Genomic DNA, 22,606 nt, shown 5'->3' with positions numbered 1-22,606 from the left:
GTCCACGAGCGGACGACTGGCAACCGGCCCACCCAGGACACTGGGTCAGATTCTCCTGTTGGCCTGGCCGACTACACGGCAGACAAATCCCCAGCTGTCTGAGGGCACGGCACGGCACGGCATGGCACGGCTCGAGAACACGCTCGTGCCAGCGTCAGAGGGCAAATCGATGCCTGCCTGGTCCTCAGGCAGCCGCCACGCCTCCTGGACGCTGCCCCGGGAGCTCGGAGACCAGCCAAAGCCAAGAGGAAGGCAAGGACGTCTCAGGAGAAGCAGAGGCACAGAGAACCATCCTTGCGGAGCCCAAGGTGCCCGCGCCGAAGGCCCCTGCGCACACTGGGCCACCAGGGGCAGTGGGGCACTCCACGCCGGGTCCCATGAGGCTTCTGCACTCGCAGCCTCCGTGGAAACTCAGGGCATGCTGGCTGGGAGTGTTGCACCAGACGGGGTCACGGCAGGAGCAGACGTGGCGAACAGGAAGCACACCCCCCTCCCAGACGGGTTAGGAGGCCACAAGGGCACGAAACGGACAACTTGCAGACAGCCCCAGGCAGCGTGCAGCCAATGAGAGAACCCGGGAGGACACACGGCCCCATCTCGGAGCACCTGACTCGCACTGCGGCCCCTCTCTCCCCAGGAAGCACATCCGTCCTGGGCAGAGAGCCGAGGACGCCACCACGGCTCCCGAGCACAGGCCAGCGTTTCGGGACGAGGAATCGCTTGGCGACAGCTTCCCGGTCCCGCAGGGACGAGGAAAGCCCGTTCTCGCTCAGGGAGCTCCGGCAACCCAGCGGGCACCCAGGGGCAGAGGACACAAGACACACGGGCCCCTACCATGGTCAGGCTCGGTTCTCTTGGTCATGCGTGAGGTCGGCACGTCGGGCAGAGGTTCCCGGGTGCCGGGCTCGGTGTCTGCGGAAGAAGAAGAGACACAACGCACTTGGCCTGAGTGAGGGTCTTTTCAGGCAACACACCTGCCTCCGCCTAGGGAACCAGGCAGAGCAATGTTCTCCCGGCCCCACACCTCCCAACGCCTACTGTGGGTACCTGGGTCAGTGCGGAGACAGCACGGGCGTGTGCCTAGGCCACAAAGAATCCCGACCAAGGGAAACTGGTGGACCCGGGGCCGGGCCAGGGCGGGCAGTCCCCCTGCGTCGGGCCGCACAAGGCCCGGTGCCACCCCACCCTCCAAGTGGGCTCCCCTCCTGGGCTAGGGCTCGCGGGCTAAGAGCGGCCCTTCCTTTCCCCACGGCAAGGCGACGAAGAAGGGCAAGTGAAAGGATTCAGGAACTGGGCAAGCGCCACCCCCGGGTTCCAGTGGGAGCCAACAAAGAACCTGACGGCACCCAGCCCCCTGTCTCAGGGGAGGGGCCAGGTGGGCACACCTCGAGCAATCCTCTGGGCCCTCCAGGACAGCAACGGAGCACCGTGTCCAGCACGGGCTCCGGCCAGCCAGTCCCCGCTGGACGGCTCCCCGCGTCGGGGCAAGAGGGGAGAAAGAGCGGACGAAGCAACCGCGCCCTCTCTCATCTGCGCTCACTCAGGCCACGGAGGACAGACGGGCAAGCGTGGCTAGCTACACACGCCAGCCCGGGTCTGGGCTTGTCCACGAGCGGACGACTGGCAACCGGCCCACCCAGGACACTGGGTCAGATTCTCCTGTTGGCCTGGCCGACTACACGGCAGACAAATCCCCAGCTGTCTGAGGGCACGGCACGGCACGGCACGGCACGGCACGGCTCGAGAACACGCTCGTGCCAGCGTCAGAGGGCAAATCGATGCCTGCCTGGTCCTCAGGCAGCCGCCACGCCTCCTGGACGCTGCCCCGGGAGCTCTGCTCGGAGACCAGCCAAAGCCAAGAGGAAGGCAAGGACGTCTCAGGAGAAGCAGAGGCACAGAGAACCATCCTTGCGGAGCCCAAGGTGCCCGCGCCTAAGGCCCCTGCGCACACTGGGCCACCAGGGGCAGTGGGGCACTCCACGCCGGGTCCCATGAGGCTTCTGCACTCGCAGCCTCCGTGGAAACTCAGGGCATGCTGGCTGGGAGTGTTGCACCAGACGGGGTCACGGCAGGAGCAGACGTGGCGAACAGGAAGCACACCCCCCTCCCAGACGGGTTAGGAGGCCACAAGGGCACGAAACGGACAACTTGCAGACAGCCCCAGGCAGCGTGCAGCCAATGAGAGAACCCGGGAGGACACACGGCCCCATCTCGGAGCACCTGACTCGCACTGCGGCCCCTCTCTCCCCAGGAAGCACATCCTTCCTGGGCAGAGAGCCGAGGACGCCACCACGGCTCCAGAGCACAGGCCAGCGTTTCGGGACGAGGAATCGCTTGGCGACAGCTTCCCGGTCCCGCAGGGACGAGGAAAGCCCGTTCTCGCTCAGGGAGCTCCGGCAACCCAGCGGGCACCCAGGGGCAGAGGACACAAGACACACGGGCCCCTACCATGGTCAGGCTCGGTTCTCTTGGTCATGCGTGAGGTCGGCACGTCGGGCAGAGGTTCCCGGGTGCCGGGCTCGGTGTCTGCGGAAGAAGAAGAGACACAACGCACTTGGCCTGAGTGAGGGTCTTTTCAGGCAACACACCTGCCTCCGCCTAGGGAACCAGGCAGAGCAATGTTCTCCCGGCCCCACACCTCCCAACGCCTACTGTGGGTACCTGGGTCAGTGCGGAGACAGCACGGGCGTGTGCCTAGGCCACAAAGAATCCCGACCAAGGGAAACTGGTGGACCCGGGGCCGGGCCAGGGCGGGCAGTCCCCCTGCGTCGGGCCGCACAAGGCCCGGTGCCACCCCACCCTCCAAGTGGGCTCCCCTCCTGGGCTAGGGCTCGCGGGCTAAGAGCGGCCCTTCCTTTCCCCACGGCAAGGCGACGAAGAAGGGCAAGTGAAAGGATTCAGGAACTGGGCAAGCGCCACCCCCGGGTTCCAGTGGGAGCCAACAAAGAACCTGACGGCACCCAGCCCCCTGTCTCAGGGGAGGGGCCAGGTGGGCACACCTCGAGCAATCCTCTGGGCCCTCCAGGACAGCAACGGAGCACCGTGTCCAGCACGGGCTCCGGCCAGCCAGTCCCCGCTGGACGGCTCCCCGCGTCGGGGCAAGAGGGGAGAAAGAGCGGACGAAGCAACCGCGCCCTCTCTCATCTGCGCTCACTCAGGCCACGGAGGACAGACGGGCAAGCGTGGCTAGCTACACACGCCAGCCCGGGTCTGGGCTTGTCCACGAGCGGACGACTGGCAACCGGCCCACCCAGGGCACTGGGTCAGATTCTCCTGTTGGCCTGGCCGACTACACGGCAGACAAATCCCCAGCTGTCTGAGGGCACGGCACGGCACGGCACGGCACGGCACGGCTCGAGAACACGCTCGTGCCAGCGTCAGAGGGCAAATCGATGCCTGCCTGGTCCTCAGGCAGCCGCCACGCCTCCTGGACGCTGCCCCGGGAGCTCTGCTCGGAGACCAGCCAAAGCCAAGAGGAAGGCAAGGACGTCTCAGGAGAAGCAGAGGCACAGAGAACCATCCTTGCGGAGCCCAAGGTGCCCGCGCCTAAGGCCCCTGCGCACACTGGGCCACCAGGGGCAGTGGGGCACTCCACGCCGGGTCCCATGAGGCTTCTGCACTCGCAGCCTCCGTGGAAACTCAGGGCATGCTGGCTGGGAGTGTTGCACCAGATGGGGTCACGGCAGGAGCAGACGTGGCGAACAGGAAGCACACCCCCCTCCCAGACGGGTTAGGAGGCCACAAGGGCACGAAACGGACAACTTGCAGGCAGCCCCAGGCAGCGTGCAGCCAATGAGAGAACCCGGGAGGACACACGGCCCCATCTCGGAGCACCTGACTCGCACTGCGGCCCCTCTCTCCCCAGGAAGCACATCCGTCCTGGGCAGAGAGCCGAGGACGCCACCACGGCTCCAGAGCACAGGCCAGCGTTTCGGGACGAGGAATCGCTTGGCGACAGCTTCCCGGTCCCGCAGGGACGAGGAAAGCCCGTTCTCGCTCAGGGAGCTCCGGCAACCCAGCGGGCACCCAGGGGCAGAGGACACAAGACACACGGGCCCCTACCATGGTCAGGCTCGGTTCTCTTGGTCACGCGTGAGGTCGGCACGTCGGGCAGAGGTTCCCGGGTGCCGGGCTCGGTGTCTGCGGAAGAAGAAGAGACACAACGCACTTGGCCTGAGTGAGGGTCTTTTCAGGCAACACACCTGCCTCCGCCTAGGGAACCAGGCAGAGCAATGTTCTCCCGGCCCCACACCTCCCAACGCCTACTGTGGGTACCTGGGTCAGTGCGGAGACAGCACGGGCGTGTGCCTAGGCCACAAAGAATCCCGACCAAGGGAAACTGGTGGACCCGGGGCCGGGCCAGGGCGGGCAGTCCCCCTGCGTCGGGCCGCACAAGGCCCGGTGCCACCCCACCCTCCAAGTGGGCTCCCCTCCTGGGCTAGGGCTCGCGGGCTAAGAGCGGCCCTTCCTTTCCCCACGGTAAGGCGACGAGGAAGGGCAAGTGAAAGGATCCAGGAACTGGGCAAGCGCCACCCCCGGGTTCCAGTGGGAGCCAACAAAGAACCTGACGGCACCCAGCCCCCTGTCTCAGGGGAGGGGCCAGGTGGGCACACCTCGAGCAATCCTCTGGGCCCTCCAGGACAGCAACGGAGCACCGTGTCCAGCACGGGCTCCGGCCAGCCAGTCCCCGCTGGACGGCTCCCCGCGTCGGGGCAAGAGGGGAGAAAAAGCGGACGAAGCAACCGCGCCCTCTCTCATCTGCGCTCACTCAGGCCACGGAGGACAGACGGGCAAGCATGGCTAGCTACACACGCCAGCCCGGGTCTGGGCTTGTCCACGAGCGGACGACTGGCAACCGGCCCACCCAGGACACTGGGTCAGATTCTCCTGTTGGCCTGGCCGACTACACGGCAGACAAATCCCCAGCTGTCTGAGGGCACGGCACGGCACGGCATGGCACGGCTCGAGAACACGCTCGTGCCAGCGTCAGAGGGCAAATCGATGCCTGCCTGGTCCTCAGGCAGCCGCCACGCCTCCTGGACGCTGCCCCGGGAGCTCGGAGACCAGCCAAAGCCAAGAGGAAGGCAAGGACGTCTCAGGAGAAGCAGAGGCACAGAGAACCATCCTTGCGGAGCCCAAGGTGCCCGCGCCGAAGGCCCCTGCGCACACTGGGCCACCAGGGGCAGTGGGGCACTCCACGCCGGGTCCCATGAGGCTTCTGCACTCGCAGCCTCCGTGGAAACTCAGGGCATGCTGGCTGGGAGTGTTGCACCAGACGGGGTCACGGCAGGAGCAGACGTGGCGAACAGGAAGCACACCCCCCTCCCAGACGGGTTAGGAGGCCACAAGGGCACGAAACGGACAACTTGCAGGCAGCCCCAGGCAGCGTGCAGCCAATGAGAGAACCCGGGAGGACACACGGCCCCATCTCGGAGCACCTGACTCGCACTGCGGCCCCTCTCTCCCCAGGAAGCACATCCTTCCTGGGCAGAGAGCCGAGGACGCCACCACGGCTCCAGAGCACAGGCCAGCGTTTCGGGACGAGGAATCGCTTGGCGACAGCTTCCCGGTCCCGCAGGGACGAGGAAAGCCCGTTCTCGCTCAGGGAGCTCCGGCAACCCAGCGGGCACCCAGGGGCAGAGGACACAAGACACACGGGCCCCTACCATGGTCAGGCTCGGTTCTCTTGGTCATGCGTGAGGTCGGCACGTCGGGCAGAGGTTCCCGGGTGCCGGGCTCGGTGTCTGCGGAAGAAGAAGAGACACAACGCACTTGGCCTGAGTGAGGGTCTTTTCAGGCAACACACCTGCCTCCGCCTAGGGAACCAGGCAGAGCAATGTTCTCCCGGCCCCACACCTCCCAACGCCTACTGTGGGTACCTGGGTCAGTGCGGAGACAGCACGGGCGTGTGCCTAGGCCACAAAGAATCCCGACCAAGGGAAACTGGTGGACCCGGGGCCGGGCCAGGGCGGGCAGTCCCCCTGCGTCGGGCCGCACAAGGCCCGGTGCCACCCCACCCTCCAAGTGGGCTCCCCTCCTGGGCTAGGGCTCGCGGGCTAAGAGCGGCCCTTCCTTTCCCCACGGCAAGGCGACGAGGAAGGGCAAGTGAAAGGATCCAGGAACTGGGCAAGCGCCACCCCCGGGTTCCAGTGGGAGCCAACAAAGAACCTGACGGCACCCAGCCCCCTGTCTCAGGGGAGGGGCCAGGTGGGCACACCTCGAGCAATCCTCTGGGCCCTCCAGGACAGCAACGGAGCACCGTGTCCAGCACGGGCTCCGGCCAGCCAGTCCCCGCTGGACGGCTCCCCGCGTCGGGGCAAGAGGGGAGAAAAAGCGGACGAAGCAACCGCGCCCTCTCTCATCTGCGCTCACTCAGGCCACGGAGGACAGACGGGCAAGCGTGGCTAGCTACACACGCCAGCCCGGGTCTGGGCTTGTCCACGAGCGGACGACTGGCAACCGGCCCACCCAGGACACTGGGTCAGATTCTCCTGTTGGCCTGGCCGACTACACGGCAGACAAATCCCCAGCTGTCTGAGGGCACGGCACGGCACGGCACGGCACGGCACGGCACGGCTCGAGAACACGCTCGTGCCAGCGTCAGAGGGCAAATCGATGCCTGCCTGGTCCTCAGGCAGCCGCCACGCCTCCTGGACGCTGCCCCGGGAGCTCTGCTCGGAGACCAGCCAAAGCCAAGAGGAAGGCAAGGACGTCTCAGGAGAAGCAGAGGCACAGAGAACCATCCTTGCAGAGCCCAAGGTGCCCGCGCCTAAGGCCCCTGCGCACACTGGGCCACCAGGGGCAGTGGGGCACTCCACGCCGGGTCCCATGAGGCTTCTGCACTCGCAGCCTCCGTGGAAACTCAGGGCATGCTGGCTGGGAGTGTTGCACCAGACGGGGTCACGGCAGGAGCAGACGTGGCGAACAGGAAGCACACCCCCCTCCCAGACGGGTTAGGAGGCCACAAGGGCACGAAACGGACAACTTGCAGGCAGCCCCAGGCAGCGTGCAGCCAATGAGAGAACCCGGGAGGACACACGGCCCCATCTCGGAGCACCTGACTCGCACTGCGGCCCCTCTCTCCCCAGGAAGCACATCCGTCCTGGGCAGAGAGCCGAGGACGCCACCACGGCTCCAGAGCACAGGCCAGCGTTTCGGGACGAGGAATCGCTTGGCGACAGCTTCCCGGTCCCGCAGGGACAAGGAAAGCCCGTTCTCGCTCAGGGAGCTCCGGCAACCCAGCGGGCACCCAGGGGCAGAGGACACAAGACACACGGGCCCCTACCATGGTCAGGCTCGGTTCTCTTGGTCATGCGTGAGGTCGGCACGTCGGGCAGAGGTTCCCGGGTGCCGGGCTCGGTGTCTGCGGAAGAAGAAGAGACACAACGCACTTGGCCTGAGTGAGGGTCTTTTCAGGCAACACACCTGCCTCCGCCTAGGGAACCAGGCAGAGCAATGTTCTCCCGGCCCCACACCTCCCAACGCCTACTGTGGGTACCTGGGTCAGTGCGGAGACAGCACGGGCGTGTGCCTAGGCCACAAAGAATCCCGACCAAGGGAAACTGGTGGACCCGGGGCCGGGCCAGGGCGGGCAGTCCCCCTGCGTCGGGCCCCACAAGGCCTGGTGCCACCCCACCCTCCAAGTGGGCTCCCCTCCTGGGCTAGGGCTCGCGGGCTAAGAGCGGCCCTTCCTTTCCCCACGGTAAGGCGACGAGGAAGGGCAAGTAAACGGATCCAGGAACTGGGCAAGCGCCACCCCCGGGTTCCAGTGGGAGCCAACAAAGAACCTGACGGCACCCAGCCCCCTGTCTCAGGGGAGGGGCCAGGTGGGCACACCTCGAGCAATCCTCTGGGCCCTCCAGGACAGCAACGGAGCACCGTGTCCAGCACGGGCTCCGGCCAGCCAGTCCCCGCTGGACGGCTCCCCGCGTCGGGGCAAGAGGGGAGAAAAAGCGGACAAAGCAACCGCGCCCTCTCTCATCTGCGCTCACTCAGGCCACGGAGGACAGACGGGCAAGCGTGGCTAGCTACACACGCCAGCCCGGGTCTGGGCTTGTCCACGAGCGGACGACTGGCAACCGGCCCACCCAGGACACTGGGTCAGATTCTCCTGTTGGCCTGGCCGACTACACGGCAGACAAATCCCCAGCTGTCTGAGGGCACGGCACGGCACGGCACGGCACGGCACGGCTCGAGAACACGCTCGTGCCAGCGTCAGAGGGCAAATCGATGCCTGCCTGGTCCTCAGGCAGCCGCCACGCCTCCTGGACGCTGCCCCGGGAGCTCTGCTCGGAGACCAGCCAAAGCCAAGAGGAAGGCAAGGACGTCTCAGGAGAAGCAGAGGCACAGAGAACCATCCTTGCAGAGCCCAAGGTGCCCGCGCCTAAGGCCCCTGCGCACACTGGGCCACCAGGGGCAGTGGGGCACTCCACGCCGGGTCCCATGAGGCTTCTGCACTCGCAGCCTCCGTGGAAACTCAGGGCATGCTGGCTGGGAGTGTTGCACCAGACGGGGTCACGGCAGGAGCAGACGTGGCGAACAGGAAGCACACCCCCCTCCCAGACGGGTTAGGAGGCCACAAGGGCACGAAACGGACAACTTGCAGGCAGCCCCAGGCAGCGTGCAGCCAATGAGAGAACCCGGGAGGACACACGGCCCCATCTCGGAGCACCTGACTCGCACTGCGGCCCCTCTCTCCCCAGGAAGCACATCCTTCCTGGGCAGAGAGCCGAGGACGCCACCACGGCTCCAGAGCACAGGCCAGCGTTTCGGGACGAGGAATCGCTTGGCGACAGCTTCCCGGTCCCGCAGGGACGAGGAAAGCCCGTTCTCGCTCAGGGAGCTCCGGCAACCCAGCGGGCACCCAGGGGCAGAGGACACAAGACACACGGGCCCCTACCATGGTCAGGCTCGGTTCTCTTGGTCATGCGTGAGGTCGGCACGTCGGGCAGAGGTTCCCGGGTGCCGGGCTCGGTGTCTGCGGAAGAAGAAGAGACACAACGCACTTGGCCTGAGTGAGGGTCTTTTCAGGCAACACACCTGCCTCCGCCTAGGGAACAAGGCACACTTGCCTTAAGATCCCACCTCAGGGAACTCTCACCTAGGGCAGCAGCACTCTGTCCTGAAGTGTCGATGACTTGCCGGGTACTCTCTCCAAAGTTTCTTTTGGAATTCATACAGCTCTTTTTAGACTTCTTGTGTTTTCTAAATATTCTGGGGTAATTTGCAATCATAAACTCCACCAAAGAAATCTGTGACACAAAAGGATGAACATGGGGTGCTCTTTTCCTCTTGGACTATTTAGGAGCACAAGTACTATGTGAACCGTGAACATCACAGAAATGTGCAATTCTGGATTCTAACAAAAATTTGCACTTGACATTAACACATACGAACCAGATTTTTTTTTTTAAACAGGCAGAGTGGACAGTGAGAGAATGAGACAGAGAGAAAGGTCTTCCTTTTTGCCGTTGGTTCATCCTAATGGGCGCCACGGCCAGCACACTGGGGCCGGAGCACCATGCTGATCTGAAGGCAACAGCCAGGTGCTTCTCCTGGTCTCCCATGGGGTGCAGGGCCCAAGCACTTGGGCCATCCTCCACTGCACTCCTGGGCCACAGCAGAGAGCTGGCCTGGAAGAGGGGCAACCGGGACAGAATCCGGCGCCCCAACCGGGACTAGAACCCGGTGTGCCGGCCCCGCAAGGCGGAGGATTAGCCTAGTGAACCACGGCGCCGGCCTATGAACCAGTTTTATCTCATAAATGACAGTTACACTTTCAAGAATACTATGTAACTTGTCCAAAAACACTTCTCATTAGAAGACCAACGTATTTTGTGACCTAGTTGAATGGCTAATATTTTAATATCACTCCCTCCTTGGGAAAAATAGGAGAATTGTCAGTTAACCTATGCAGTATGTTTGAAGTGAAGATGTAATCATTCTACATGTCAAGTACTCGATAGAAGAACACATGTGAAATGTGCTTCTCAAGTGAATTATCTTTAGCTTGAGAAGCAGAGTTTCTTTGTGGATCCTTTGACGTGAAAGGAGTCAGTGCAAAGAAACTGTCTGCTTGGTTAGCTGAAGTCTCTCCACCAGCATGGCTCTGCCTCAACCCAGCATTACATTCTGCTTGAGCTTGCGAAGAGCTGTGATTATACTGGAGATGTTATGGGCCCACTAGAATGCTCCGGAAACCTTGATTCACCTTCACATTCCAGTAGCAGAGATGAAATTATAGACAAACATTTCTCTGAATGAGCCACAGCAGGTTGATGAAGGTCACTGGTAGAAGGATAAGTGTGCTCATCTTGCCCAAGCAAACAAGGCAGTGTCACTACTGACCACTATTATCACCACTGCCATTGCTCAGCTCAGGAAGCCATGAAGAAAACTTGGTTCAAGTTTGCATGGCTCTCAGTGACAGAGACAGAACTGCACCTTAGATTGCCCAACTACCAAAACTTGGTTTCCCTCTATCACGTTACATGAGCTTCTACTCTCTCCATGTTTAAGTCATATCACTCTTCTGTTTCCTACATAGGAAAGAAGTAACTCACTGCTATCAATTTCCTGTTTAACACCCCACCCTTCCACAATTCCCAATATAGAATAAGTGACCTTGACACTGTAGAGGGGTAAAATGGAAGTCTTCACGGTTAAAAAAAAAAAAAAAAAAAAAAACACAAACTCATCAGAATGCAAATCCTGACTTTCACTTTCCCAATGGGACTGTGCTCCTCAACACATACAAACAGGGTACCTCATTACCTTTTTCCTCAATTCGCCTTCGAGGGCTGGGCTTCTTGAAGTAGATCGCCAGACACACAGAAGGCTCGGGGTGATGCACAAAGCTAACTTCGATGTAGTCATTTGATTATATGATGCATTACATGAGATTGCATACAATGATGAAAACAAGTGTCTCAGGACAACTGCGTTAGCTCTGGGCAGATGGGCTAAAAGCCTAAACACAAAAAAATGCAGTCTTATAACAGGTCATTTTCCTCAGGAAGTTGTAGATAAAAAAAAAAAAAAGGGAATACAGTAGTTTTAATGCCATTGACACAATCCAATGAAAATACAGACAAAAGGAGCTGTAAGTCTTAAAAAAAATTCCTATGATTTTTTTGCTGAAATCACAATGTGTTTTCACTTGGGATAACTTCGTAAATATCTAATTGAACACAGGTATATTAAAAACAGATGTTGTATTACAGAATGTGCTCAGGTGAGAGCTTACTGAGGAAATTCAACAGCAATTAATTGAAAGCATTGCCCTTCTTTGAAAGGTAATAGTACAAGAATGCTGCCTCAAGCCAAGAGTCTAAAGTAGTGATGGAACAAACACATCCCAGGCATGAATGCATACAAAAGTGCTTGACTGACTTCAATTCTATAAGCACACACAGAGATCTCCACTTAGTTGCTTCTGACAATATGATGGTCAGACCAGTGGTCAACTGTTCTTGTAGCATGGCTCTGACACCAGCAGGCTTCCTCCCCACCAATGTCATACATTCAGAATGTGTACAATAGTCAACAACTCGATAATAACACTATTTGGGGAGAAATAAGAACTCAATGACATGTAGAGTCTACATGTCTTCTGATTCTGGCTGTGGTGTGTGGGACTACAAGAACCCTCTTCACAATGTACACTCTTTTAGTGGTTCATGCTCGAGAGCAGAAGAGAATCTTTTTCTCAGACTATGTCGGTTGCTTTCTGAGGCATGTCTGGAGTACAGTACCAATTATATAGAATCACCTCTGGATGTCTCTGGCCTCCTTGCCATTCCCTTTATCAAGAACATTCAGCCACTGATCGTAGAGGTCGGCTGAAAATAGCGTGCCAGGAAAGGATCGAAGAAAATCCTTATAGAGATTAAAAAAAGTTATATCAATTTGTTGGCAAATATAGACTGGAGAAATTACAAAGAAAACATTTAATTGCAATATTTCATTTAATCTCCACTTTTTCTCTAGATGTTCAAACTGTGACCTCCATAGAGTCTGGCCTCTAATTCCCACCATTGTGTACATGCAGAAACGGGTGCTTCAATTTCTTCTGACTTACACTAGAGGTGTAGAGTCTGAGAAGTTTTGGAAGAGAAGAAAAACCTCATCTTATTGTCTCAATCATCTTTTGGGGGGTAGTTATTATGGCATAGTGGATTAATCTGCTGCCAGGGATGCCATCAACTCATATCAGAGGGTCACTTCAATTCCTGGCTGCTCTACTTCTGATCCAGCACATTGCTAAAGTGCCTGAGAAAGCAGTGGGTAACTGCCCAAGTACTTGGGGCTCTGCCCTACTTCAGAGACCTGAAACAAGTTTTGGGTTCTGGCTTCAGGTTGGCCCAGCCCAACCTGGGCCACTGCAGGAAACTGGGGAGTGTACCAACATGTGGAAGATTGATATCTCTGTATGAGCATGTGTGTGTGTTTGTGTCGTTGTAAGCTTATTTATTTATGTAAAAGATGGAGTTGACATGGCGGGGGGGGGGGGTGGTGGTGAAGAGAGACAGAGAGGGAAACAGAGACAGAGAGAAATCTTCCATACGCGAATTTACTCTGCCAGTGTCCACATTGAAGCCAGAAGCCAGGAGCTCCACCCAGCTCTGCTATGTGAGTGGCAGGGACCAGAGTATTTGGCCATCTTTTGCTGCCTTCCCATGTCCATCTGTGGTAAGTTCAACCAGAAGCCAGCAGCTGGGACTCAAATCGGTGCACATATAGGTTGTCTGTGTTGCAGGCAGTAGGTAAATACACTGCACTACATTGCCAGACCCATACGTGTCTCTTTCCATCACTCTGCCATTCAAATATATAAAACAAATCTATATAGTCTTCTTTGCCTATATTTTAGCAAAATAGTTCAAAACTGACAAATCCGCTTATGGGTCATCCTAAATCATATTATGCACTGAGGACATGTAAACATACATACTTCACATTTTTATTTCAGACTAATCCTTTTAAGTCTTAGCAGCCAAAGTTCCGAACCAATGAACTAAATATACACACATGTACTCACATAAAATAGGAAGTAAGGACTGGACATTTTGACTATGTCTGTTCCCTGGGGCAAAATACTCTCCTAATAGCCTCATTCTACTTTCCTTTTCACTAGCTCATTGATCAACTCTTTACAAATATAACCAGAAGTTGGTGGGATTTATATCTCCAGTTCATATCCCCTTGCTAGCTTTCTTTCCACTGGTCTCACTATATGGCCCATGACACTTTTAAATAGCAGTGAGTGTAGGAAATGCCTCTCAGTAAGTGTTGTGTTCATAATCCAGACATTGTTCACTCATTCTAGTATTTCTTGAGTAGTCATTTATGTTATATCCAGTTTGGACTACTGGGGATAGAACAGTGAAGAAAACGGACAAAATCCAAGCCCTCTTATACCTTGACTATGTCACTGGTGTCCAATACTCTCCCACTGTAGTTACAGCCTTTGACTGTTTCCCAAGGAGTATGTCCAGTATGTGTGGAGCTCTGAATGATGTGGAAGTCTGGGATGGTTCAGGAGTAGCTTTGTCTGCTGAGTACTTACTTCCATGCACGTGGGGTATGTGTCCTCTCTTGGCTTTCCCTGTGCTGCAGGATGACTAGACGGGGCATGTTGTGGAAGCCACACTGTGAGCCAAGGAGATTATGTGAAGAAGATTTGCTGTTGTACCTCTGCTTCTAGGTAGCTCAATGGCAAATTCAACTTGATGATTGTATTTATTTTTAGCCTGGACCAACTCTCCAGGTGATTTAACAAGAATCAGACTCCAAAGTCCTCAGAGGGGTAAACCCTATATCTTGTTGAAAAATGACATCAACTTCATGTACAACAGAAACAACACAAACATGTGACTGTCTAACCTAGTGTATATTTTTATGATCTGAGTGATGTACGTGTGGGCCTATAAGTCATTACAGAAGTGTAACCATTTAACATGTGGCCAAGCATTGATGGAGGGTAAGGAAAGAGCAAGTGTAATCAGTGTTTCAAAGAATGTAAGGATATTTTTTGTAGTGATTACGGCATTACCAGATTTTCGTTTCACAGCTGTTGAAAATACCAACACTTCAATTTTCCCTTATAGAAATGTACCTGGATACTTGTGATTTTACCATATAATTTTGAAATACATGTGTATTTTGCATCACCTTGGTTTTTAGAATTCTTTGCTCAGGGCTGGCACTGTTTTGCAGCAGGTTAACGCCTTGGCCTGAAGTGCCGGAATCCCATATGGTATGGGCGCGGGTTCGAGGCCCGGCTGCTCCTCTTCCAGCCAGGTTCTCTGCTATGGCCTGGGAAAGCAGTGGAAGATGGCCCAAGTCCTTTGGCCCCTGCACCCACATGGGAGACCCAGAGGAGGCTCCTGGCTCCTGGCTTCAGATCAGTGCAGCTCTGCCCATTGCGGCCAATTGGGGAGTGAACCATCGGATGAAGGACCTCTCTCTCTCTCTCTCTCTCTCTCTCTGCCTCTCCTCTCTCTGTAATTCTGACTTTCAAATAAATAAAAAAGAGAATTCTGTGCTCAACGGGCAGAGGCACAGAGAGCAAGACACACATACACATACACATACACATACACACACACTGTTCATGAATGAGGAAGACAGACAGAGAAAGATCCTACATAAACGAATGGCTGCAAAATCCAGTTTCGACCCTGGTTGAAGCCAAGAGCATCATCCTTGCCTCTCACATGGGAGGCAAGAACCTCAGTACCTTGGCCATCTTCCACTGCCTTCCCAGATGCATTAACAGGATGCTGGATCAGCAGCACAGCAGCCAGGACTTGAATTGGTGCTCTGATATACGACGCCAGCATTCCAACCCCCAGCATACCCTGCTATGCCACAGCACAGGCCCAACATTTTAAAACTTCTAACGTAGCTTTGCCTACTGCAACACTTTCAAAGTCAGATTTACAAGCTGAGCTTTGTGCTGGAGTTCATTACTATGGAAATATAACTATGAGTATTGGCTTAAGTACAATGGAAATGAACATAAGATGCCAACAGCAGTCAAAATGAAGGCAGCTCCAAATAGCAGAGTCCTGACACCACGTGTGAAGCAAAGGCATAAGAGACAGGGGAAAGAATGACAATGCAAAGAATGGAATTTTCTTGGCATTTATGTGTATTTTTAATTCATTTTAAAAGCCATGTTTGCTTATTGTGGAAAACACCTAGAATGGTTTTCAAAATTTCAAATAAAGTTTCTTTGGGAAACTCTGATGTCATTAGGAAGACACTGTCGAATTTGGCAAACGCAGGAGATTTGTACTGGCCAAAATTCTATATGAATAATCAGGGTTTATTTGGAAGATGCTTGGGCAATTATTATGAACTATGCTAGCATAATTCTGCATGGAGCATTCAGATGAGGACAGCAAGCATGGAGTCTGAAGACTGGGGAAAGCTATCTAACAAGCAGAGTCTGTCCAATGAAGGGAGTAGCTGCCTACAACTTGGAGTTTCTGATGTGTTTTTCAGTTTCTCAGACGCTTAACTGATTAGGCCTATTACTCTTCTTGAGATGTCACGAGGAATGAAACCCATCACACAGCTTCCATATTGTGCATAGATGATGCCAGAATCCCCCTACCTTTAAGAGTGTTGCTAACACAAGTGGCGATTCATTGCCCCAGTCGCTTCTATCTCCCATATTAAATCTTTCCTTTAGGGCTATAAATGACTTTATGTCACCAACTTTTTGAAAAATATTCTCTGTCTTTGGTCCTTCCTGCTTGATAATACAAATCACCTCCTGTGGAAAAGAAAAAGGAAAGCTAATTAAAGGACATTTCATATCCACAAGCCCAGAACAAAAGCTAGCCCCTACTGAGAAGAGTATGTGAACTAATACAGCAGGAGCTGAAGTAAGGGAAGAAAATTTGTTTCAGTGTCTCTAAATATATGTTCGACCCATCCATCTGATCTGTGTCTACCCACTAAATTGTTTTGAATGCTGGCTTTAACCAATTTTCCTTTTCAAGGAATGAAACTTTTAAACCAAACTTCTCTGCTTCAAGCTTTTAGTGAATCACTCTCTCCTGTTCTCATTATTTCTTAGTACTGATGACCTTTCCCAACTAGGAAAATCTCATTGCCACACTTGTTGCCACACTTGTTGACTTTCATGTCCTTCTGCCCCATCTTCATGCCAAGAGGGGAACAGGAGTGTCACAGTCAGGTTATCTCCAGGAATTTGTCATCTATTAGGTCCCTTAGTTTACATGAGACCTTGGGCATAGTACATTACCTTACTCATGCTTTCCTTTTATCCATGAATGATGTCACAGTGATGAGGATCCTAGCAACTCCTTCAACTTGTGAATGCTGCAAGGGCTGGGGCACCATCTAGCATGGAACTAACTTGATACATTCCTCCCCACCTAGCATAAAATGCCCTACATCTAGCATAGTACATGTAGATGTGCTGGACAGTCAATGTGCCAACTCTTAAGTGCCCTCCCAGGAAATAACATAGGCCATGTTCTGTGGCTTTCCTCTGACACACTCTCTTGTGATAGAAGGATAAATAAATGGCAGATGATCCATCTAATCATCTGAAATACAAACCACACCCACAGTGAGGGACATTGAGTTATAAGTTTGAGTCACCTAGACAAAAAGGAAATGAAGGAACACTTCAAGGAAGAGGCTAAAAGGGGAACATGGGGGGATGTCGACTCAAGGAGATTCAGAAACATTCCTTTCTGCTGTGTGTGAGCAGGTGACTGGGTAACATCGCTGAAACCAGCAGAATAAACGGAAAGGTTGTTTCTCCTGTTGCGTTTGAAGTAAGACCACGATAACTGATCTGACTGTTCTTCTTTGAGGTCACATTAAGAAGGCATGTCAGCCAAAGCCAGGGACTGACAAATGATAGCCTCATTTGAAACACTTTTGGATGATGACACCAACCCCTCAGAATGCTCACTCCTCAGGAGGGCTTCAGAAGATCAAAAGGATACCTACCCAGAGTGTGAGGCTCAGGTCCTCAACACCAGACACTCTCAGGAATGTTGGTACTGAGACAGCAGGAGGGGAGTCCTGGGGCAGGTCATTATGGCTTCTGGTAATGCCCCAGCAAGACAGACAGTTTGTGGGAAAGCCTGAGGAGAAAGTGGGACCATTAGCTGTAGAGGATCAATGACAGATTCTGTTTCCACCCTTTCCATTTGACAGATGACTGTTTCCACCCTTAGAAAAGACAGAAACTGATCCATTTGTGGTGTACAAGAGCTTACGATCTGAAATTGGCTAGTTCCATCCATGTGACATTCATGAACTTTTCTTCCCAATTTCCTATAAGCTGGCAGTTAGAATCAGGTGTTTAGCCTAATTGTTAAGATGCCCTAGACTCATATCAGAGTATCTGGACCTGATGTCCATCTTTGGCTCCCAATTCCAGCTTCTTGCAAATGCAGGCCCGCTGAGGCAGTATGCATGGCTAACAAATTTGGGTTCCTACCTCTAACAAGCACAACATGGAATAAGTTCCCAAATTCTAGCTCTAGCCCTGCCTGTCATAAGGAAGACATGATATAAATACCAGATTCCAGTTCTGTCTCTGGCCCATGGCCACAGCTGACATTTAGGGAGTGAATCAGAGGATAGGAAACTCTTCTCTTCTCTCTTCCTCTTCTCCTCCTCCTCTCCTCCTCCCTCCCCTCCACTCCCCTCTCCTCTTCTCTCTCTCTCTCCTTCTCTTGTGCATGTGTGTGATGGTCTCTCAAATCAAACAATCAATTAATCAACCAGAAATGAAATACAGACTTGAGGAAGCTGCTCAGGTTCAATTCTGGCAGTGCTACCTACAGTTTCTGCTTTTTATTTTTTTTACCTAATGAGACACCTCACATTGAGTTATACACATCCTCTTAAGTTTACCCAATGGAGTCAGGTGTCAGGACTCATTTGAAAAGCTAAAAAATACAGCTGACATTCAAACTAAGTGGAGTCTCATAATCTACTTCATGCTAAGTCACCTTTCCCTATGAGATTTCCTGTTTGGTAGTCTGAACGCCCAACCACCAGCAACTCACTCCCATCAAAGAGATCTGCACTTCATGACACAAGCTCCCCGATATCATTCAACCAGCCTCTGCCTTCCTCACTCTTCAGGGTTACAAAGCTTAACCTGTTCCCCAGGTGATTTGATTCCACCTTCTTCACTTGGTTCCCAAACAAGTGGCAGGATCCCATTGGGCCTTGTTCCTTGTGCCACCCTGCCAAGCTAGACAGACTATATTTTAGCTACCCATCAAGCTCTGCCAGGTGAACGCTGAAGAAGAATTTTCCACAGACAAGAGGATCACCAAGGAAAACATGAGTTTGGAATATCTACTGCTCAGCTGTGCACGTTTTCTTAAGAAGGCATCTAAACTTTTCTTCTTAAATGACCCCTTTATGCTGAATATCAAAAAAGGCACCAGAGGAGTCAAGGTGCAGTGTGATAGACAGATGGGTGAAATTGCCAAAAATAATCTGTTTTTTTAGATTAATTTTATTTATTTGAAAGACAGAATTACAGAGAGAGGTAGAGACAGAGAAAGGACTTCAATCCACTGGTTCACTCCCCAGATGGCCACAACGGCTAGAGCTATGCCGACCCGAAGCCAGGAGCAAGGAGCTTTTTCTGGGTCTCCCACATGGGTGCAGGGGCCCAAGGACTTGCGTCATCTTTTACTGCTTTCCCAGGCCATAGCACAGAGCTGGATCGGAAGAGGAGCAGCCGGGACGAGAACTGGTGCCCATATGGGACGGCTGTGCTTCAGGCCAGGGCTTTAACCCGCTGTGCCACAGCACCGGCCCCCTCCCCAAATATCTTCCATCAGCCATCTTCTTGGCATTTCTGGGCCCCTGAATGCATCACCATCAGACAAACAAGGGAGGGCAATCCTCACGGTGCTGTATCATTGAGGAAGCCAGGATAGGCTCCAAGATGTACCACTTCATCAGCCAGCCCAGTTACTCAATTCTTTGGACTTTCCTTTGACTCAACTTGTGTAAGAATGATGCTATCTACACCTCATTGCACTAATATAATGTATTACTCAGCATGGCACACAAGTCATCACAACCCTGAAGAAAATTACTTTCTTCTATAATCATTTACAATCAAATGGTGTAAGGGATCCTACACATCAGTTTCCTCACCCTAAAGTAAACTTTATCTCCATTCTCTTTCTGGTTAGTTAGTACTCTCCAGATAGCCTGCAGTCACAAAGAAATCCAACACCAAGCATTCAAAATTCCACCATTTTAAAAGGAGACAAGAAAAAAGCAAATGCCATCTCAAATGCAGGAGGCTGCTCATACATACTACCATATCCAACTTTTTGTTTAAAACAGGCAAGAGTACATGGTTTAACTCGTGTGCAACCTGGTGCACCTAAGACTCACCTGATTTCATTATTTAAAAAACTATTGGGACATAATCCACTACTTAGTTGTCATCCAGCTAAGCAATTAAGCATTATGCTCCATGCCTTGATATGAATCTATATATCCAGAACATATGGGAACAAAGAGAGATGAGTGCCATTACAATCTTTCTCAAACAAAAATACTTTCGATGTTTAGCTGAGGCTTTCATAAGGTACATTATTTAGTGGGAGCGCATGCTGCTTCTGTGACCAATGGAAACAGCAGCCATTTTCCATGAGACATGTTGCATAATTCAACAAGCTCACTTCAAAAACACTGAGCCTTTCTGACAGTCCTGGCGATACTTCTGGTGGTGGCATTCTCTTGCCCAAATTGGGGTTGTGGATGTTTAAGAAGTTAAGATTTACAATCTTGTATAGGAGCAACATTTATAGAATACTGCTATATGCTCACAAATTACAACCAAAAACACATTTATAAGCTATATAACTCACAGAATATCCTCACAACAAGAAAAGTACGAACACCATTCACAGTGGAAATTATTATATTCTTGCCACATTTCCCACCTTACTGAAAACTGTTCTTCAGAGAAAGGTCTCTCAAAAGAATGCTGATGGCCGGTGCCGCGGCTCACTAGGCTAATCCTCCGCCTTGCGGCGCCGGCACACCAGGTTCTAGTCCCGGTTGGGGCACCGGATTCTGTCCCGGTTGCCCCTCTTCCAGGCCAGCTCTCTGCTGTGGCCCAGGAGTGCAGTGGAGGATGGCCCAAGTGCTTGGGCCCTGCACCCCATGGGAGACCAGGATAAGTACCTGGCTCCTGCCTTCAGATCAGCGCAGTGCACCGGCCGCAGCACGCTGGCCGCGGCGGCCATTGGAGGGTGAACCATCGGAAAAGGAAGGCCTTTCTCTCTGTCTCTCTCTCACTGTCCACTCTGCCTGTCAAAAAAAAAAAAAAAAAAAAAAAAAAGAATGCTGACAAGTAGGGAGAGAATGGAAAGCAAAAAGCTGAAACATCCCTGATCGTAACTGTTCAGTCCATGTCTGGTCTAGATATGCATCTGAAGCCTGGAGAAAGTCAGCATGCCGTGGGCATAATGAAGAGATCAATTCAGGAAGCAACCCCCTAGCCACTTCAGCCCAAGCCAGAAGAGATCCAAATTCAATGCCACAGTTTCTCACCATCCTGGAGATCTTCCATATAAGTTAAGTCTAAGGCATGCAGTAAATTGATTACTTCCTGCTCTCACTCCAGATTCAGGGTTAACCTCTGGAATGGTTAGTCTTCATTTCCAGGCCTTCACACTTGATGCTCTTCATTGTAAAGATTTATTTGTAATACAGAATAACACACAGAGAAAGACATCTTTCATCACTTTGTTCTCTTCCCAAATGGACACAACCAGGGATAGGGCTGGAGATTAGAACTCCACCTGGGTCTCCCACATGCGAGACAAAGGACCCAGGTATTTGGGTCATTTTCTGCTTCCTTCCCGGGCACATTCTGATAAAGCCAGCGAACTTCATCAGAACTGGGAGAGCCAGGACTCAAGCCAATGCCCTGATGTGGATTGCAGGATGCAGCTTAACCCACTGTACCATGATGCCAGGCCCCAAGAAACTTCTCTCTAGAGACACATAAGTTTGTGCACGCATTATTTTATGGAGCAAATGCTCAGGGTATCCAGAGGAGACAAAAGTTCTAATGTAGAAGAACCACCACAATCCTCCTGGAAGTGAGATGGGTTCTGCTTTGAACAGTTTCTCTAAGCCTGGTTCTTGGTGAGTATTGGGTCCCTGTACTTATGCACACCTCCTCCTTCATGGAGAACAGCTCTCTGTCATGAATTTTTTCTCAGGAATGCATGGATGAGCAGAGAGCAGAACCCTGCTGGAAATTAGACTTACCGCAGTGGCGCTGCCTTTCAGCCGTGTGCCTGGGCTTCAAAACAAACTGGATCCCTCCATCAGACAAGATCTCCAGAATGGGATCCTCCATGCTCAGGGTGGAGGTAGACTTTCCCAGTTCATGATTACAAAGAGCAGCTCGACGGTAGCTTGCTTGAATAGCATATGGACATTCATGCCCTAGGCAGAGAAAAATCTCAATATACATCAGGCTGATGGTGACAAGTATGATCAAACATGCCTTGTTGTCAGTGTGGGTACAGCACCGGGGACAGCTCAAGTTCTCCTGGGCTTCTGCAAGGAAGAGAGCTGTGTCTTGGGAGTGAGCATCAGGTGTGCTCTCTCTGGGGAGGCACTGCATAAAGCAGGTACCCAGGCAGAGGACCTTTCCAATGCCAACAGAAGTAGTAACCCATTGCCTAGCTTAGAAGACCAAGATCCCTCAGTGCACTGCACACTGATGACTTGTTATTTCCGTTGTGAAGTATAAGGCCTCCTAAAATCTGCCTTGACTCCAACTAGATTTTTACACCTCACAATAAAAAGATGTAATCAATTTCAACCATATTCCACCCCTTTCCATACTTACTGTCCTCATATGAGTAAACATCAGTGGTCTGCATTTTTTAAATGATTGGGTCATATATGTCATGAGTTGCTGTAATCTAGAATCTCTCTCCCACGATGTTAGATCATGAAAAGAGACTTCATTTCTCTGTCAGTTTTATAGCCTGTGATTCTCAAGAGCACTAGGGCCATGGTCTGCTGTTACACTTCCCTCCTACTTTGGCCCTCTTGGGAGCCCCTCACAGCTAACTAGCTGAGGGAGTGCTGCAGAGTGTTAGAGACCCAGAGCCATCCTACCAACTGATGTTCACAGAATACATGTAAAGTCATTGCTTTCCTCTTTCATTTTTAAATTGCTGGCAACCCAAGAAATTCTCAAAGATCCTCTGCTACTGGTGGGTATTAGCAATTTAGATGTCCATGAAGACACCTGCATCCCACATTGGACCGCCTGGTTTGGTCCTTGATCATGGATCCTGACTGAAGCTCTCTGCAAATGCAGATCAGACCCTAGGATGCAGAGCTGTTTTCTTGAATACTGATGTTCCTGCCACTCATGTGGAAGACTGGATTGATGACCTGGCTCCCGGCTCCTGGCCCTTGCCCTAGGACACCTCCAATCTTTGTGGACCTTTAAGGATAGAACTAGCAATTTAACATTCTGTTTCTATTTTTACCTCTCAAAAACTAAACTTCGAACATGTTTTCACGATTCTGT

General features: G+C 52.9%; 1 protein-coding gene across 6 annotated transcripts in view; it reads right to left on the bottom strand.

Annotated features, from left to right (window-relative positions):
• LOC103350727 (rho GTPase-activating protein 20) overlaps positions 1 to 22,606 on the bottom strand; it is a 64,604-nt gene that overhangs the window by 20,243 nt on the left and 21,755 nt on the right. For 4 of the 6 annotated variants that reach the window (XM_070047769.1, XM_070047765.1, XM_070047764.1 and 1 more), the window contains exons 8-19: positions 21,322 to 21,501; positions 16,999 to 17,135; positions 15,623 to 15,784; positions 11,771 to 11,877; positions 10,774 to 10,969; positions 9,101 to 9,251; positions 8,900 to 8,977; positions 7,286 to 7,363; positions 5,667 to 5,744; positions 4,063 to 4,140; positions 2,449 to 2,526; positions 835 to 912 (exon numbers count right to left, since the gene is read on the bottom strand). In XM_070047769.1, the coding sequence (XP_069903870.1) occupies positions 835 to 912; positions 2,449 to 2,526; positions 4,063 to 4,140; positions 5,667 to 5,744; positions 7,286 to 7,363; positions 8,900 to 8,977; positions 9,101 to 9,251; positions 10,774 to 10,969; positions 11,771 to 11,877; positions 15,623 to 15,784; positions 16,999 to 17,135; positions 21,322 to 21,501 (1,401 nt within the window). The remainder of the gene's footprint in view (positions 1 to 834; positions 913 to 2,448; positions 2,527 to 4,062; positions 4,141 to 5,666; positions 5,745 to 7,285; positions 7,364 to 8,899; positions 8,978 to 9,100; positions 9,252 to 10,773; positions 10,970 to 11,770; positions 11,878 to 15,622; positions 15,785 to 16,998; positions 17,136 to 21,321; positions 21,502 to 22,606) is intronic. The other 2 variants (XM_070047768.1, XM_070047766.1) reach the window with 2 other exon arrangements.

This window comes from Oryctolagus cuniculus, chromosome 8, assembly GCF_964237555.1.
Source record: "Oryctolagus cuniculus chromosome 8, mOryCun1.1, whole genome shotgun sequence".
NCBI lineage: Eukaryota > Metazoa > Chordata > Mammalia > Lagomorpha > Leporidae > Oryctolagus > Oryctolagus cuniculus.
The sequence above is the reverse complement of the archived record's forward strand: the minus strand, read 5'-3'. Positions and strand labels throughout refer to the sequence as shown.